This window comes from Candida jiufengensis (assembly GCF_024610255.1).
Source record: "Candida jiufengensis strain CBS 10846 chromosome Unknown scaffold1, whole genome shotgun sequence".
NCBI classification, from domain to species: domain Eukaryota; kingdom Fungi; phylum Ascomycota; class Pichiomycetes; order Serinales; family Debaryomycetaceae; genus Lodderomyces; species Lodderomyces jiufengensis.
The window spans coordinates 2,241,735-2,259,949 of NW_026261562.1; the positions used below are offsets into that span (position 1 = coordinate 2,241,735).

The window sequence follows — 18,215 nt, forward strand, 5'->3', positions numbered from 1 at the left end:
AATTTAGACGAGAAATTTGAAAAATTATTATCAGATCTTTAGAAATTTGATCTGATCTGAAACAGATTATAATACTTTTTTTTCAACAACCTTTTCTTTTTCACCACCACGTTATCACAATGACTTGGGTTTCTACTGAATCCTTTTTGAAAGGTAAAATCATTAAACCTTTTTTACCAAATGATAAGCACCCAAACTTAAAAAATCCTCATTTTCAACATTTGTATCCAGGAGACCAAGTATTAATTTTTGAGATTAAAGATTCAAAATGGGCAAGAGGTTATGTATTCAAAAATCCAATGCCTCATGATTATGTTACTTCATCTTTTAATTTAAACGCTATACCGGTTCAAAAACAAGAAATCTCAATTTTTCCTTTGAAATATGTTAAAATTGTGAATGAATTTCCATTTCCAAAATTACAAATTAACGAAAATTTTAATAATATTGTTGAAACTAATCAAATTCCTTCAATTAAACAATCTGAATTAAATCATCATGATGCTGTTGGTACTAATCAAGATTTCTCCGGAGCTGAAAACTCATCGCCAATTCCTCCTTTACCAATAAATTTAGATGATAATAAAAATTTATATGATGAAATCAAATATTCTTTAGAATTGTTAACTTCGCAGATCTTTGCATTATATTCAATGGGAGAATTTAAATTGTTTAATAAATTATCAACCATTTATCTTGACTTATATGAAACAAGAACAAAACTAATGTATGATTTATTGACAAAAGAAGAAACTCAAATTGCAAGGGAAACTGCTATTTTCTTGTTAAACAAGATCCCTAAAAAATTAGCCTCAAAGCCGGCAAGAGTTAATTTAAAATCTTATGACTTAGAAAGTGATGGTAATGATGTTGCAGGTTATAAATCAATATTATCGAGAGATTCAAACACTGGAGAATTATTAAATTTGGAAAATTCAATACCTTCAAGAATTGCATTAAATAATGAATGTGAAGCATTAGTTCCAAAATTTCCAATCAATGCTCATAATAACGCATATTCTTATTCTTTAAAGCCGCCACCAAATAAGAGATTTAATCATGAACCACCATCTCATATTTTAGTTGACTTTAAATCAGTTTCTGGTTCGTCTGGTTATTTACCTCCTGGATTTTCAGGTACCACTGCTTATATGTATATAAGAAACTCCAATAAGAGGTTAACTGAAGCATTTGCGGTCCACACAGATTCAGTTGATGATTTAGTTCATGTTGAAAAAATTTCAGCTGCAATGTTTAAAAATTTACCATCAACTGAAATTATTGGTAACAGAGTTTATTTAGTTGCAGTTTTAACTGAAGAAATTGATTTAAATTTAAAAACTCAAACTAACCCAGCACCAACTTTGAAGAAAGTGAAGAAGGGAATTGCAGCAGGTGTAGCTGATATTACAAGAATTTTTTCACAAAATGAAGGGTCCTTGACTTCTGGTGAAGCTCATAATTTCTCAATTAAACTATTTGGTTCTTACTTGAACAGAAAAGGTGCTACTAGAGGTACCTCCGACATTAATTCAGATAACAATGGATGGGGAGAATTAGTTGACAGAATTATTTCTGGTTCAAGTCATGGAATTGCAGTTAATCCAAGAGCTGAGAAATTAGTTGTTACAGTAAAAGAGTTTAAACATCAATTTAATGGTAATTCAACAGATCAAATTTCATTAACTGCACCAATTGCAAGAATTAAACCTATCTTTTATGATCCATTAGCTGAAAATTATGAAAGAATATATTTAAAAATGGGTAAAGTTAGCTTGTTGAATAGTAATTTGAAAGAAGACTTATTAACTTTTGAAGTAAGCACCCCCAATAATGAGTTAATCACTTTTGCCAAAGCATCAAATCAACAAGAAAAGAGATATTGGCAATTTATTTCTGTTTTTCCAGGAGAAGTTATTGGAGAAATTGTTAAAGTTAACAATGTCGCAATGAAAAATAAAAAAACAGCAGTTGAAGATCATATAGTATTAAGTCTTTTTGTTAATGGAGTTTTACTTGGTGAAGGTAAGTTATTATATAAATCAGGAAACAGATTAGTTGAGTACAACAAGAGAAAAACTCATACTATCGAAATCAAAACAACTGGTCAAAATCTTCCAATTGCTCATATTGAATTAAGCACTGAATACGTTGGTAAAATTTATAATTCTGATGTTGCAATTGATAATTTATTTAAATATGAAAATTTATTCAACCAAGGTATTAATGGTATCAACTCATTATCAAATTCTTTAAATTCATTTACGAAATTGGATTTATCTCAGGTAGTTAAATATTTCCCAGAATTATTGACTTCCTTATATGGGATGGTTGATGTTTCAAATCATCATACAGGAAATGACTTTGTCATATTAAGAGATAATATTTTCAGAGCTATTATTCATTTATTGGATACCTTATTTGGTAAACAAGATCAATATCTTTATTTAGTTGATGACTTTTTATCAAAATTCAAAAGACTGGATGTTGTTGGTGTATTTCTATTAGATAAATTAGCTGAAGTTTTCAATGACGCAAATTCAAACTGGACTGCATTATCTAGAGCTGTCTGTAGAACAATGTCCATATTAATGAGGTTAGCCATTGTTTCGTTAAGCTCAAATCATCAACGCGAAGCTTATTTTAATTCAATTAATGGATTATTCAAAGCTATTGCTTATTTTTTGTCAATTGAATCCCCTGGTTTAATCGATGATCAAGTTTTGATATTAGATATTATTGATTATGTTTTTGCATTTAGAACTAATATGGAAGATTCTAAAATTTTACAGTTAATGATTAGCTTTATCAATACATTGGGACTTCGTGGTGTTGGAGCTGATGAATTAAATTATGATGGTACTGCTAAAAACAAAAACAAAGAACATAAATTAGTCATTAGTAAGCTATTATTAATTTTAAGATTATTGAATACTTCTTTGGTTGATAACAAGGAAACAAGAGGTAAATTAATTCCAATGTCAATTCAATGGGTTATGGAAATTTTATTAGGTCCAACTGATGTGGAAGCAACAAGATTAGGTTGTAGTATTATCAATGCAGTTTGTACAATCATGTGGGAAAAAATCTTACCCTATGAAGATGAAGATGATTTAGAGTTATGCTTCTCATTAGCTAAATTTCTACCACCAATGTCAAGAACTTTCATCAAATATAACAAATTTACAAGAGGAAATGAATTTTTTAAGTCAAAAAGAACATTTACTCAATTGTTTCCAGTTACTTACCCTTTTAACACTTTCACAATTGATCAAGTTGTTAATGATGAAGTAATGGTTGAAGTTTTGGTGGAGTTAGCTATTTGCTTCTGTTTTATTGCCAGAGTTGGTAAAGCAGCAGCTGGAAATACAGGTTATGATAAAATTTTGAACACACCATTGAAAAACGATTTTTTCAATGCTGATAAATATACTGCAAGTAATTTTCAAAGTGAAGATTTATTGACTGTAATTTCTGGTATAAAATATTTAAGACAAGGTAAATATTTTCCAGAGGATAAATGGTTATCATTATATTCAGTTATTACTGATGGTTGTTTGTGTGCTATGGAATTGATTAGACCATTAATTTTAACTTATCAATTACCGCCCATTGAACACGCTGAAGCTTTTGATAGAATTTTATGGGGCAACTACTTGAAAACATTATTTAAGTTAGCTGTTTTACCAGTAGTTGCAGTTGAACATTTGTCAACAGTTCCTAAAAAGGCATGTGCTAATATAACGAATGATGTTAGAAATCGTGCAGCTTTTTTGATTAATGAAGCTTGGGATTCATTAGCTTGGGAATCAACTGAAGAAGACGTAATTAGATTTAGTTTGAATAAATTTGGTGGTTACCAAGTTGAATTTATTAATGAAGAATATGGTATAATTGGTGAATTAATGATTTTTGGATTACAAAGAAATGAAGAATGTCAATCAGTCGCTGTTAAAATATTATGGTCAATGATCATTTCAGAATATATTTTAAGTGAAAATCTAAGAGAAGTAGAAAAACAATGTTTATTAGGACTTTATGAAATTTATCAAAAAGTTGGTTATAAGCCGACAAAAGAAGATATGGATAGTTTTATTGAAAGATTAAAGGCAACAATTAGATTAGATAGAGAAGATGAAGCTTTTAATGTTATTTACGGTTTTATCAAAAGTCTTTCAGCTTTCTGTACAACTTTAACTTACTACTCAAGTGTACCAGTTGGACCAGAGTTTGACGAAGATAGAGCTTTCCATAATGTTAAATTAAGAGCACAAATTAAAACCGCTGGTAAACCTGAATTATTTAATTCGTTCATAAATACCATGTATGAATATAATATTACCAAAAATGATTTTGTTCAAGCAGCATTAAGTTTAGAATTATTAGCTTCAACTTATGATTGGGATCACAATAAAATAGTCCCATCAAGTTATAGACCAAAATTCCCAGAACAAACGTCATTTGAAAGAAAAGAATTATTATATAAAATGATCGCAAATAATTTTGTAAAGGGAAATAGTTTGGAAAAAGCAGCTGATACCTTCAATGAACTATTAGACTCATATAATGAACATACTTACGATTTGAAGAGTTTTGCTTATGTTCACAACAAGTTATCTCAATTATATTTAGATTTAGAATCTTCAGATAAATTAGAACCTTCATATTTTAGAGTTGAAGCGATTGGTACTGGATTCCCAATGTATATGAGAGTAATTTCACAAATTTATCAAGGGTTGCCATTTGAACATATTACTTCAGTTCATGAAAGATTATTGAAAGTATTTCCTGGTGCTTTAATTGTTAGTGAAGATAGTGAAGCTCAAAAATTGAAAGATCAAGGAGCAATTGGAAGATTTATCCACGTCAAAGCAGTTGAACCAGTTTCAGAATTTTCAGATAAATTATTTAATACAACTTTAGGTGTACGTCAATATGCAAGAAACAAAGATTTAAGATTTTTCACAAGTTTGAAAAAGATTCCTGGTTCAACTTCAGTTTTTGATTTATGGACTGAACAAACTACTTACGAAGCTTGGTTATCTTTCCCAACATTAATGAATAGATCATTTATAAAAGGTTCTAAAACTATACGATTATCACCAATCGAAAATGCTTTACGTACAATCTCCAAAAGAAATGATGATTTAATTACTTTGGAAAATTTGATTAATGTTGCAATAAAAGATAAAACTGATTATTCAGAATATTTCAATGATTTATCAAGACAATTGAGTGGAACTGTAGATGCACCAGTTAATGGAGGTGTTAATCAATATAGATTGTTTTTCACTGAATCAAAATATCAAAGTAGTGAAGAAGATCATAATAAAGCAAAATTATTATCAAAAGCTTTCAAAGATTTAGCAATCATTTTAAATCGTTGTTTAATATTACATGGTAAACTAATTCCAACAACAATGAAAATGTCTCATAATGCATTAATTGAATTATTCCAAAAGAATTTTGCTATTGAAATCGATTCATTAAAATTGTCAATGGATGAATCACCAAGTCAACAACCAACAGCAGCTTCAAGAGTTTCAGTATTCCACGATAAAAGATCAAATTCATCAATGCTCGGAGATAGATCTTCTGCAAGTACTTATAATTACGCACAGTCTCAAAGAACTTCATCAATCACTGGTTCATCAATTGCAGGAGGTATTGGTTCAACAATTTCCACAACTACTGCAAGATTATTTAGATCAAATACTAATTCTTCTACAAATTCAAATAAATCTAATGGAAGATCAGAAAATGGAAGTAAATTTACATCAAATAGTTATTCACAAAACAATAATTTGAACAGTAGTAACAATAGTACAAATAATGGATCAATTCAACAAAGTATTGGTGGTAATTCTCAATTTACAAATTTAAATCATCAAAGAAGCATGCTCGACGGTGCTGGTAATAATGGTAATAAGAAAGCAAAACCTTCAGGTATTCTGAAAAGTACTGCCATAAATGGTTCATGGTGAGTACAGAAATATTTACATTATACATTTCGAGATAGTTTTTAGATTTATTTAACTTACATCATTTGAATATCTTTGAAAGCCCATCAACTCTACATCTTGTTTCCAATCAAATTCATGACGTGGTTTGATTTTGTTGAACGTTTAAAGAAGTAGTGCATTTTTAACACTATCTGGATTTCTTTCTAGTTAAGGAGACTTGTTTGTAGATAGCTCAACCACAACAAACTTAGAATAGCTAAGCTCATTTGGTATTGGAGTTTTTAGATTATTTGAATTTTCGTCATCTAAACTCAATTGATTTTCAACTTGAGAAAATGAGGGTTTGCGGGTTTGCATTTAATGTAGTATCATTAGTTAAATTATTGATTGAGTTATTCGTCTGTTAATAAATTTCTTATACATTTGCCTCAAAATTAACTACTTAATATCAATTGAGTTTATATCCACCTAGGTATAACTCTTAATTGACTAGCAGATTTAACATCAACCAATTCAAAACTCCTCGTTTATTCGAATATAGTTTGGTTAAGTCCTAAGTTAATGTATATAAAAATCACCAACCAACTGGTAGTAACTTCTCATACTAATAAAAATTGTATTACGTAATATCCTATTAAATTTTTAATATTGTTTAAGAAAATTAAAATTGAGACACTTTGAAAAGAAAGACTTCATTAACACAAAGTTTCATAACAAGTCAATAATCACATATATAGATAGAGATGTTTAGATTAACAGCAAGATCATTAACCAACTCACTCAAAGTATCACAACCAATTTTAAGATCAACTACTTTGGTAAATCCAATACGTTTTTATGTATCACCACCTATTACAAGAGATGAAGTTATTAATAGAGCTTTTGAAGCCTTGAAAACTGTTGGATCAATTCAAGAAGCCAATATTTCATTAGATAGCTCATTTCAAAAAGATTTAGGATTAGATTCATTAGATACTGTTGAAGCCTTAGTTGCATTAGAAGAAGAATTTGATTTAGAAATTCCTGATAAAATCGCTGATGAAATTAAAACTGTTGGAGAAGCCGTTGATTATATTTTAAAAGAAGAGACTAAAGAATAAACAATTTCAAAAGTTCGTGGGATTTGAAGAAAGGGTATAATGTTGTTAGACGAACTAATGATTACATATTCTATTTATATTGTATATATATCTATATAAACTATTATTAATAAGAAATAATAGTGAACAATTAATCACAATAGTTTTCAATATTTGCACTCTTGATAGAACTTGTGAACTTGTTTTGGTCGATGTTTACTAAGATTTTAATAATGTAATAATGTTATATTATATTATTTACTTTATACACGAAATATAATTACATAATATATTCTAGAACGATATCTCACTACATTACTAATTTACATAATCAACATAAAGCTAGGTACTCAATGTCTACTGAACAAGGTAAAGATAATAAAATTGATGCCCCTGATCAAGATACATCAATTGAAAATCTTAGATTAGTAGACGAGTCACATACTGAAGATGAAGAACATGATGAAGAAGACGAACCAGATCAAGAGCAAGAAAATGGAGCAATCCAATATCCAGGAACAGTTTTACCAGATAATAATCAACAAGAAATTGATGCAGACCAAAATTTAATTGCAGATTTGGATCCAAATACTGAGTTTATTGATTTAGTTCACTTAAAAATTTCATCATTAGAGGACTTGGATTTATCAAGGTTTAAAAAATTAGAATCATTGTGTTTAAGACAAAATTTAATTACATCAATGGTTGGAGTTAAAGAAATCTCAGATACATTAGAAGAACTAGACTTTTATGACAACAGAATAAATCATATATCAAGTTCAATACAACATTTGGTAAACTTAACAAATCTTGATTTATCATTTAACAAGATCAAAAACATTAAAAATCTAGAAACATTGATTAAACTAACAAATTTATATTTTGTTGCAAATAATATCAGGGAGATAAAGAATTTGGATAGTCTAACTAATATTACCAATTTAGAATTAGGTGGAAACAAAATTGAAAAAATTGAAAATCTTGATAAGTTAACACAAATTACTCAATTATGGCTTGGTAAAAATAGGATTTATAAATTAGAAAATTTAACACCATTGATAAATCTTAGAGTATTATCAATTCAATCAAATAGAATAAGTAAAATCGAAGGTTTGGAAAATTGTAAAAATTTAGAAGAACTATATTTATCTCATAATGGTATTACAAAAATTGAAAATTTAAATGAAAATTTAAACTTACAAGTTCTTGACTTAACGTCAAATAAATTAACTGAATTATCTGACTTAAAGCAACTAACAAAATTAACTGATTTTTGGTGTTCATATAATCTAATATCAAGTTTTGAGAATATTGGTAAAGAATTAGGTAAATTACCTGATTTAGAATGTGTTTATTTTGAAGGAAATCCTGTACAAACTGAAAATCCAAGTGCATATAGAAGAAAATTGAAACTTTATTTGGGTCCATCTTTGAATAAAATAGATGCAACTTACATACATTCGTGATCATGCATTCAACCAATGGGGATTTTTTTGTATAACATACATACTAATTTGACATAAATATGCATAGCTAAGCAATCATATTGCTATATAAATAAAAATCTATTTGCCTACAATCTTAATTTGGTGATCTTTTGAAATCACTTACCCGTTCAAAAATGTTTTCTCCATGGTTTAATAATTATGAAAATGATGATGATGATTTCTTTTTAAGACCACGTAAATATACAAGTTCTTTACCACAAAGAAGGGTTCATCCTAAATTTGGTCTTCAATGGCATCGGGGCAATCAAGAAGAGGAACAGCCAAATGAACCGCAAGATAAAAGTTTATCCACTAGGCCTAAACATCGTCAACCACAAGAATTTTGGAATAGAAATTTCCATTTGAATTTTGGGATCATCCATATAGATACTGGGGTAATTGGGGTAAATCAAAATCGGGACAATATTTTTTAGGATTTGATGATAGTTTGCATAGCGAAGAGAAAAATGATAAGTATTTAGTAACATTCAAAGAAAATGGTTTAAATGAAGATAACATAAAAATTGATTTTAATGAAGAAAAGAATGAGCTATTAATTAATGTTAATTTAGATGAAGAACCTGAGACTCTGAGTAGTTTTAAGAATTATCAAAGCACTATAAAATTTAACAAACCGATCAATATTCAAGATATCGAAGCTGAAGTGGATGAAAATGGGGTTGAATTAATTTTGCCAAAGACTCATGCTGATGATGAAAACTACCATCATGTTGAATTGAGGAAAAAGAAATGATTTTCTTATGTAAAGCCAAGTATATATGTACTTCTGTAATAATTTAATGACATATTTTTAATCTATGTGTAAATGAAGATTTTGTGTATAGATCTCGTCACTATAAATTGGCTGCGAAAAATAACAAACTTTTGCAACACTTAAAAATATCTAAAATATTAAATATTATGTTCATCAAAAGTATTTTCTTTCTACCAACAACTTTTGAAAAATTGTGCTTGATGAGGGGCCGCTTTAGAGGACTAAGTCGTAAATTCTTCAACAAATATAAACCATCCAAAACCGACAAAATCAATTTTAAAAAAACAAGAAATAGAAGTACTTCAAGCGAAAGTAAACCAACTAAAAGTCAACATGAATTGGTGGTTTTATCTGAAACTGATCCAAATGAAATGATTGACTTTTTGAAAAATACCTCACCAGTTGATTTTCATACTTCACCAGAAAACAAATCATTTTTTAATCCAAAAACAAGAAATCACAATAGTCAGAGAATTTTTCTGAGTTTTTTAAATCAAGATGAATTATCATTAGATCAATTATGTACTGTTATTGATAGAGAAATTTTCAAAATTGAAGAAAACTCAAAATCTAGAGCTGGTCATCACAAATATGAATCAAGGTTCAAAGAAAATATTGATAGTGATGAACCAAAACAAGTCAAAGATCCAATGAAGAATAAATTTAAAAAAGACGAAGATTTCATCGTCACTGACAAGGATCCAAAGCATACAAATTTAAATTCTGAAGATATTTTAATTCCAAAGGGTCCATCAAGAAATGATACAATGCAAACAATTACAAAAAACATTCAAAAATCTGGAGATGATTTTTTTAATTTTCAAACAAATAATGTAGTTGTTGAAAATGAATTTAAACATATAAAATTTAGTGACGACTGGGAACCATTTTATTATATTAATGAATTTCCTACAACCCCTCAAAGATTTGGATTTTATGATAAAAGTTTTGAAAATGTTAGATTTGATGACTTAGATAGAGCTAATGTTAGTGATGGGTATCTTGATACTTTAGAAGTAGCTAAATTAAGATACTATAAAAACAAAAAAAATTAATTACAAATTGTTTTTGCTATGTTGTATAATGTTTATACTGTCTTGTGTGTACTACTAATATACTATGCAATTGTTAACTCTATTAAACTTATTCCAAATTATTATCTTCAGTTTTATAATTATCCAACACAATTCTGTAAATAAATGATGGAGCAAATCCACCAACATTTGTAATAAAAATATCAATATGTTCAGGTGGTATATAATCATCGAGCGGGTTCATTACAACTTCAACATTATCAACTAAATTGTAGTCATTATAATTTAAAACTTTTCCAGAATTTCCAACTTCAATTAAATCATTTCTTGTGAATGGGTACAATGGTGACAATTTATATAATCCGGCAACTGCGAATACGGGAGTCTTGTGTTCTTTTGCACATTCAACAACACTTGCTACTCCACTTGATGATAAACAACCACCATTTAAAAATACTGCATTTGTCCCCAATATAACTTTCCCAACTCTTGACATTACTGCATAAGTGGTAGTATCTGGAATTAAAATCGTTTCAATGTTATTTTCAGCTAATTTTTTGGCAAATAATTGTGATTGTTTTAAATTGTTTGGGTAATTTTCAGTAACTAAGACAGTGAATTTTCTTTTCGATCTTGCTTTCAATAAGAAATGTAATACAGTATCTGATGTTGGTGTTGGTGTTAATAATATTTCATTATCATGGATTAAATCAACACTCATAGTTTCTAAATTTTCATTAACTGTTGATATTTCATCAACTAAATCTTTTATTCCTTGAATTAAGATACTTCTCAATTCACTTGTTTGTTTTTTGGATGGTTGTGGAGTATTATTGGTAGACTCAGTATCAGTAGTATTTGTAGTTAATAAGCTAAACATTGAACTCATCATTGGGATATTGGTTGTATTGGTTTGATTGTTATTTAAATTCTGATTATTTTCTTCATTTGCAGTTTCAATTTCATCACGTATTAAAGCTAATACTCTTCTCACTATATTACCAGGTATAACATTTTTGGGATATGCTTTATCTAATATTACTCCAACTTTTCTTATGATTTTTATCAAGTCATTTATATTTGACCATCTTGCAACCGCTATAATTTTCATTAATAATTGAGATATAGTTAATGCCATTTCTTTATCATCTTGAATTTGATGTCGTTTAAGGGTTGCCACTACTGGATCTATTAGCACCTGCACTTCAGGCGTTATTAACGATGACATTATTTGTAGTAGTGATTTAGATTGATTTTTCAATTAGGTCTGATTCATATAAGGTGAAAAAAAATATTTATTAAAAAATTGTACAGAAGTGTTGCAAAAGATCAAATACTACAAAATTCTAAGAATCTTTTTTATTACGAATCAACTTACCAATTCTCAATATATACAGAAAGCTTTCAAGTTTACTAACTCTATAATTTAATACCAATATGAATACTAGCAACACCAAAAGTTAAATTTTCATAACCAGGTTCAGGTACATAAAACCCAGCTTTTTCAATCATTCCTTTAAATTGATCTTGAGTTGGAAATTTTTGAATACTTTCAACTAAATATTGATAAGATTCTCTATCATTTGCAATTAATTGTCCCATTAATGGTAATAATGAGAACGAATACAATTGATATCCATAATCTATTATTGGATTATTTACTTTTGAAAATTCTAAACATGCAAATATTCCACCTGGTTTCAACACTCTATATGCTGTATTAAGACCTTCTTGAATATTTGTGAAATTTCTTATACCAAACGCAATAGTATATATATCTTTTGAATTATCTGGGATTTTATCCATTGTTTCACCGTTTTGTACCAAAAATTCAACTCTTTTTGGATCTTCTTTTGCCCATTTAGTTTCATTAAATCTGATCTCTCCTTCTCTTAACATATCAGGATTTATATCAGCTATAGTCATCTTGGATTTTATATCACCAAATTTAGATTCAGCATGATCTAATAATCCAAATGCTATATCTCCAGTACCACCAGCAACATCCAAAAATTCTAATGGCTCAGTTGAGCTTGGTCTCATTCCAGCATCTAATCTATTTATAAAATGTTGTTTCCATAATCTATGTACTCCCATTGACATAACATCATTCATTAAATCATAATTTGATGCAACTGATGAAAAAACTCCTCCAACTAAATTTTCTTTATCTGATTTATTTACTGTCTTGTAACCAAAATGTGTAGTATCTAATTCTGGATTTGCTTTTGGTGGAGGTGGAGGTGGAGTATGTTTTGTAGAATGTAAATGTTCATCATTTGGTGGTGGTGGAGCAGCTGATGCTGAATATGATTTTTTAAAGACAATTTTACTTGCAATTGGTTCAATTTGCCTTTTAGTAGTTTGTAAAACAACCCTAGATACAGAATGATGAAACATTTCAGTTTATGGATTAATTATTATCTTGTTAAAACGAAAGAACGATAGATAATTCGCAATTAAATTTTTAGTACAATTGTTTTAAACTTTCTCGTTTTATTTCGTACAAACTAAATTCGACTAATTAAGAGGTAATTTTTCTACAACATCATAATTCAATAATTAGGTAAGTTGATTCTAAATTGAGTTTCGATATACTCTTCTATTAATTTATTTGGGTCATATAAATATACAAGCTTAGCTTCTAGTATTATATGTAGTTTTTTTTTTAAATAAGTTGTTCATATTGTTTCTAAGATTTTTCAAAGTAGATTAAGCTTGAACAATTCTAACAGTATTAGAATGACCTGAACCTCTTGTCCAACCTTGTACAGTAACAATTGAATCACCTTTTGAAATAATTCCTAAATCAATAGCTTCTGATACTGCCCATCTTAATCTATTTTCAACATCTTCTTGCCAATTAGCTGATTTTTCTTTTGTATAAACAAAAGGATAAACACCTCTATATAAATGAGAATATTTTGCACTTCTTTCATTTCTTGTAACCATTAAAATTGGAACATCTGGTTTATATTTTGAAACTAATCTTGCTGAAAGACCTGAAGTTGATAAAACAACAATTGCTTTAGCATCTTGTTCATAAGTTGCCGATACTGCTGCAACAGCACAAGTTTCAGTAGTTGGAGTTGGTTTTTTAGCTAATGATCTTAATTCATTAAATAATTGTGGATATGCAATTGCTTTTTCAGCAATAAGACAAGTATTATGCATCATTGATACAGCTTCAAATGGATAATTACCTTTAGCAGTTTCACCTGATAACATAACACAATCAGCACCATCTAAAATGGCATTACCAACATCTGATACTTCAGCTCTTGTTGGTCTTGGATTATAAGTCATTGATTCCAACATTTGAGTAGCACAAATAACTGGTTTAGCAGCTAAATTACATTTAGCAATTAATTGTTTTTGAACAACAAAAACTTGTGGAGCAGGAATTTCAATACCTAAATCACCTCTTGCAACCATAACACCATCAGTTTCTTGTAAAATTTCATCAAAATTATTTACACCTTGTTGATTTTCTATTTTAGAAATAATTTGAATATCTTTACCTTCTTCACCTAAAACTTTTCTAATATGTTTGATATCATCTGCCGCTCTAATAAATGAAGCAAAAATCATATGAATACCATTTTTTAAACCAAATTTAATATCATCAATATCCTTTTGTGATAAAGCTGGTAAATCAACATCAGTACCTGGTAAATTAACACCTTTATGAGAACAAATTTTACCAGCATTTAATGATTTAACTTTTAAGGTACTATCATCTAAAACATCTAAAACCTCAAATGATAAAACACCATCATCAACATATATTAACTTACCTGGTGTAATGACTTTTGTAATATTTTTATAATCAATATACATAGTATCAGCATTACATTTTAATTTATATGCATCATCAGTAGTAAAAATCATTTCATGATTTGGAGGAATTGGATAATCTTCATCATTAATAGTAGTACCAGTTCTAATTTCTGGACCTTTAGTATCTAAAGCAATTGCTAATGGTCTACCTTTATAAACTTCTTCAGATTTTCTTGCATGATCAATAACTGATTGATGATATTCATAAGAACCATGAGAAAAATTCATTCTAACAATATTTAAACCAGCTTTTCTTAATTTAACTAATACTTCAACACTATTAGTTTTTGGACCAATTGTTCCAATAATTGAAGATCTTCTTAAATATTTATGAGGAGTTTGTTCAATATTTAAATTTGATAACCAAGATAATGATGAATGAGACATTTTTGATGATAATTTTACTTTTTGGTGTTTGAATAGTTAGTGAATATTAAAAGTCAATTGAATGAACTAAAGATCAATTTTGAAAAGAAAATAATAATAATCTATCAAATATATATTTATCAATTGAAAATAATTATATGAATTTTTTCTAAATTTGCTTTTGTCTTGTATTAATATTAAAAAAAATAAATATACTCCGTAAAGGAGTGTTCCGATTCAAAATTTTATTTAATAGTACAAAATTTATTTTAAACAACGTTTTTATTAAAAATACTTCATCAATTCAATTTAAAGAGGATGGATTAATTAGAGCTATTCTGATAATTCAAAATCAATTATCAATTATGTAATTCAATTAATTTGAAATAATAATATTTTAAACGATCTCTAATAATAATATCTTAAAATTAAAGATTAATCAAACATATTATTACATTAAATTGAATAAAATTTAAATCTTTTTTTTTGTCATATCTCATCTCTTTTTTATGTAATTATTTATTATCATTTACTGCATCAGTTTGTTGATTTATAAATCAATTAAACTTACTAAATTCAATGATTAATATATAATTATCGGATCGATACTAATGATCAAACTTTTATACCAAATTATTTTATACCAATGATCAGAGTCTTAAGCCTTTTAAATATCTTATCAAACGTATAATTATCAGAGTCTTCACTATTTCCATACAACAAATACGATATTGCGGTTTAAAGCTTACTGCAAATTTTAGCTCATTTGACGATTGGAGGATTTATATGATCTCATGATTATTAACTTCAATATTGTTGCAGATATTGATTACTTTTAGATCGGTTATAAATCTAGCATTAGTTACATATTAAGAAAATACGAGACAAGTTGCGTTTTTGTGCAATACTTTAAATCATAATTAGATCTATGCATTGTAGTAGATATTGAACAATACTACTGAATATCTCTTAAATTTTTATATTTGGAAGATAGTTGTCCATATTAATTACATTTAAATATCTATCAGCTAGTACGTTAGTCGGGTAGAGCAAAACCTATCTATGCCAAAATTAACATGGATCAAAGCATATGAGTTGGTAAAATTAATTCACTTTTCTCCGTAGAAATACAAAAAGAATCAACTCTACAATATTGAATAAGCATGTTACATACAACATACACATAAAAAACATACATTAATGAAACTATATAGTATCATCCCTTCTTAAGATATCAATTCTCAGGGCCCATAAAATATTATAAGGGTTTTACTATTGCAATGTCCACAAACTAATTTTGATAAGATTTGAGTAAAAATGAGCTGAATATCGTACCAAAAGCATGAATATTGAGAATTCCTCATCATTGCTTATTATTATCACTAATGTTTCACCATAAAAATTTGGATTCAGAATTTCATAAGCCCAAAATGAATTTAGATTCTTTTAATTATTCATTGTTTTTGGTACTCCCAAAGCTTCATTTTTCGTCAAATTTATAAAAACTAATCGAATTAGTATCATTCCCATAAAAAATGATATATTCGAAAAGAATCCATCACCAAATTCAACCTATGGAGCGTAGATCTGCATTTTTCACTCTAATCGACCTCAAAAACGCCTATTTTCAGGTACCTATCGATCAAAACTCTGATACATTGAATTTTTGAATTTTATTTTTTAATTGTAAATTATCTAATTGTTGTGCTCAATTCAAAAATAAGCTACTTTTAAGGCTACCAATTGATTGATAATTTTTAATACTTAATGGTAATAATTTAAACAACTTAACTTTTATATAATCTATGTATGGATTTTCATAAATAAGAATAAACAGCTGATGGAAATGGTTCTAGCTTGAAACATTGACATTACTTGATTCTGTTGTGAAGTTACTCAAAAATGATAAATTGATCTCCTTACCGAGTAAAATAATTGAATACGTTCACTCATCGTTAAAATTTTCTTTAGCTCCTTAATTTCTACGTAGATGTATAAAAAGAATCAGCTCTACAATGTTGATTAAGCATGTTACATACAATATACACATAAAAAACATACATTAATGAAACTATATAGAATCGTCCTCTCCTTCGACACAAATGTTTTTGGCAATTTAACATTTTACAAAGGTTTCGTAACTTCAGAATTGTAATGTCCACAAACTAATTTTGATAAGTTTTTGAGGAAAAATGAGATGAATATCGTATCACAAGCTAAACAATGAATATTGAGAATTACTCATATTATTACTTATTATTATTAGTAATATTTTACCATAAAAGTTTGAATTCAGGTATCATAAGCCCAAAATGAGTTTAAATTCTTTTCATTATTCATTGTTTTTGGTACTCCCAAAGCTTCATTTTTCATCATATTTATAAAAACTAATCAAATTAGTATCATTTTTTTTTGAAAAATGATATATTCGAAAAGAATCCATTACCAAATTCAATTTATGGAGCGTAGAACTCCATTTTTTACCCTAATTGATGTAAAGAACGCCTATTTTCAAATTCCAATCAATCAATACTCTGAAGAATTGAATTTTTGAATATTTTTTTCAATTGTAAATTATCTAGTTGTGCTCAATTCAACATTAAGCTATATTTTTAAAGTCTACCAATTGCGTTATATAGTTTAATATTATATTGTAATTTATTATTTGTACATAATTAAAAGTATTTTAATTATTATAATTATCAATACATAACGTGTCATCTTTATGCAAGGACAATGCTAATCTTCTCTGTATTGTTAAATTTGACAAATGTACTGTTTGTTTTTCAAAGATAATAAAATCCCATTGAAGCTAAATTATATCAATCTCGTATTACATAACTTGATCGTTGAAACAAGTTCGGACAATTCAAGTTACAAGGGGAGTGTTGAATATGCGATAGAAAGTGATATGCAGGAGCTGAATTATTAGGAAAATGTTTGTTAGTGTCCTTTTAGGTGTTGCTTTTTTAACAGTAGCTGAAAGAAAGAGTAAATATTGTATATTATTTATATATATTTTTAGAATATATGAACTAGGAATTTACTATATAAAAGGAAATAACAAGGAATCAATTTATTCCTAATCGCAAAAATTTAAAATTGAAGAACTTAATTATAAATATAGGTGATGTTTCCATATTTATAGGTTGAGAGAATTGAATCAGATATAGAAAATAACAACTCATATACTTTAAATACTTTAATATAAGCCTTAATAACTCTTCATACTGTATAATAAATCAACATCTTTTTAATTTATTTGTTACACAAAATTAGATAATTTATCAACACGTTATCAGGTTGTTACTACAAACTCGTATATAATCTATATAGGATTCTGAAATCAGCCTCGTAACCTAAAATAAAGAGCCGATAGAAAATATTTCCAGCCTGAAACAAAAAATAGGGCCATTACTTGATTACGTTATAGGTATTAATAAATGATCTCTTTACCGAGCACAACCATTTAATAAGTTCAATTCATCGTCGGATACCCCTTAGCTTCCTTAATTTCTACGTAGATATACAAAGAGAATCAACTCTACAGTATTGATTAAGCATGTTACATACAATATACACATAAAAAACATACATTAATGAAACTATATCCTCTCCTTAGACAGAAGTATATTTGGCCCTTTGACTTTCTACAAGGGATTCGTAATTAC

At 27.9% G+C, this 18,215-nt stretch overlaps 7 protein-coding genes and 1 pseudogene across 8 annotated transcripts; 5 read left to right on the forward strand and 3 right to left on the reverse strand. All coding sequences in view use genetic code 12, as the record gives it.

Moving 5' to 3' along the window:
- Positions 1–119: 119 nt before the first annotated feature.
- DCK1 (guanine nucleotide exchange factor DCK1) lies at positions 120–5,984 on the forward strand (the record flags this gene model as incomplete). The annotated part of the gene is made up of 1 exon (XM_051765455.1): positions 120–5,984. One exon carries the CDS (start codon positions 120–122, stop codon positions 5,982–5,984), a length of 5,865 nt encoding a protein of 1,954 aa, XP_051618767.1.
- Positions 5,985–6,706: 722 nt separating this feature from the next.
- ACP12 (acyl carrier protein) lies at positions 6,707–7,063 on the forward strand (the record flags this gene model as incomplete). The annotated part of the gene is made up of 1 exon (XM_051765456.1): positions 6,707–7,063. One exon carries the CDS (start codon positions 6,707–6,709, stop codon positions 7,061–7,063), a length of 357 nt encoding a protein of 118 aa, XP_051618768.1.
- Positions 7,064–7,395: 332 nt separating this feature from the next.
- SDS22 (type 1 protein phosphatase-activating protein) lies at positions 7,396–8,508 on the forward strand (the record flags this gene model as incomplete). The annotated part of the gene is made up of 1 exon (XM_051765457.1): positions 7,396–8,508. The coding sequence occupies one exon, from the start codon at positions 7,396–7,398 to the stop codon at positions 8,506–8,508; it is 1,113 nt and encodes a 370-aa protein (XP_051618769.1).
- A 155-nt stretch (positions 8,509–8,663) lies between these two features.
- Positions 8,664–9,283, forward strand: KGF54_004728 (annotated as a pseudogene). Its single transcript has 2 exons — positions 8,664–8,677; positions 8,917–9,283. Coding segments are annotated over exons 1-2 (381 nt in total).
- A 221-nt stretch (positions 9,284–9,504) lies between these two features.
- On the forward strand, positions 9,505–10,359 carry KGF54_004729 (uncharacterized protein; the record flags this gene model as incomplete). Its single annotated transcript, XM_051765458.1, has 1 exon — positions 9,505–10,359. The coding sequence occupies one exon, from the start codon at positions 9,505–9,507 to the stop codon at positions 10,357–10,359; it is 855 nt and encodes a 284-aa protein (XP_051618770.1).
- An 88-nt stretch (positions 10,360–10,447) lies between these two features.
- On the reverse strand, positions 10,448–11,566 carry GCD7 (translation initiation factor eIF2B subunit beta; the record flags this gene model as incomplete). The annotated part of the gene is made up of 1 exon (XM_051765460.1): positions 10,448–11,566. One exon carries the CDS (start codon positions 11,564–11,566, stop codon positions 10,448–10,450), a length of 1,119 nt encoding a protein of 372 aa, XP_051618771.1.
- A 191-nt stretch (positions 11,567–11,757) lies between these two features.
- On the reverse strand, positions 11,758–12,738 carry COQ5 (2-hexaprenyl-6-methoxy-1,4-benzoquinone methyltransferase; the record flags this gene model as incomplete). Its single annotated transcript, XM_051765461.1, has 1 exon — positions 11,758–12,738. One exon carries the CDS (start codon positions 12,736–12,738, stop codon positions 11,758–11,760), a length of 981 nt encoding a protein of 326 aa, XP_051618772.1.
- A 312-nt stretch (positions 12,739–13,050) lies between these two features.
- CDC19 (pyruvate kinase) lies at positions 13,051–14,565 on the reverse strand (the record flags this gene model as incomplete). The annotated part of the gene is made up of 1 exon (XM_051765462.1): positions 13,051–14,565. One exon carries the CDS (start codon positions 14,563–14,565, stop codon positions 13,051–13,053), a length of 1,515 nt encoding a protein of 504 aa, XP_051618773.1.
- Between the last annotated feature and the right edge of the window lie 3,650 nt (positions 14,566–18,215).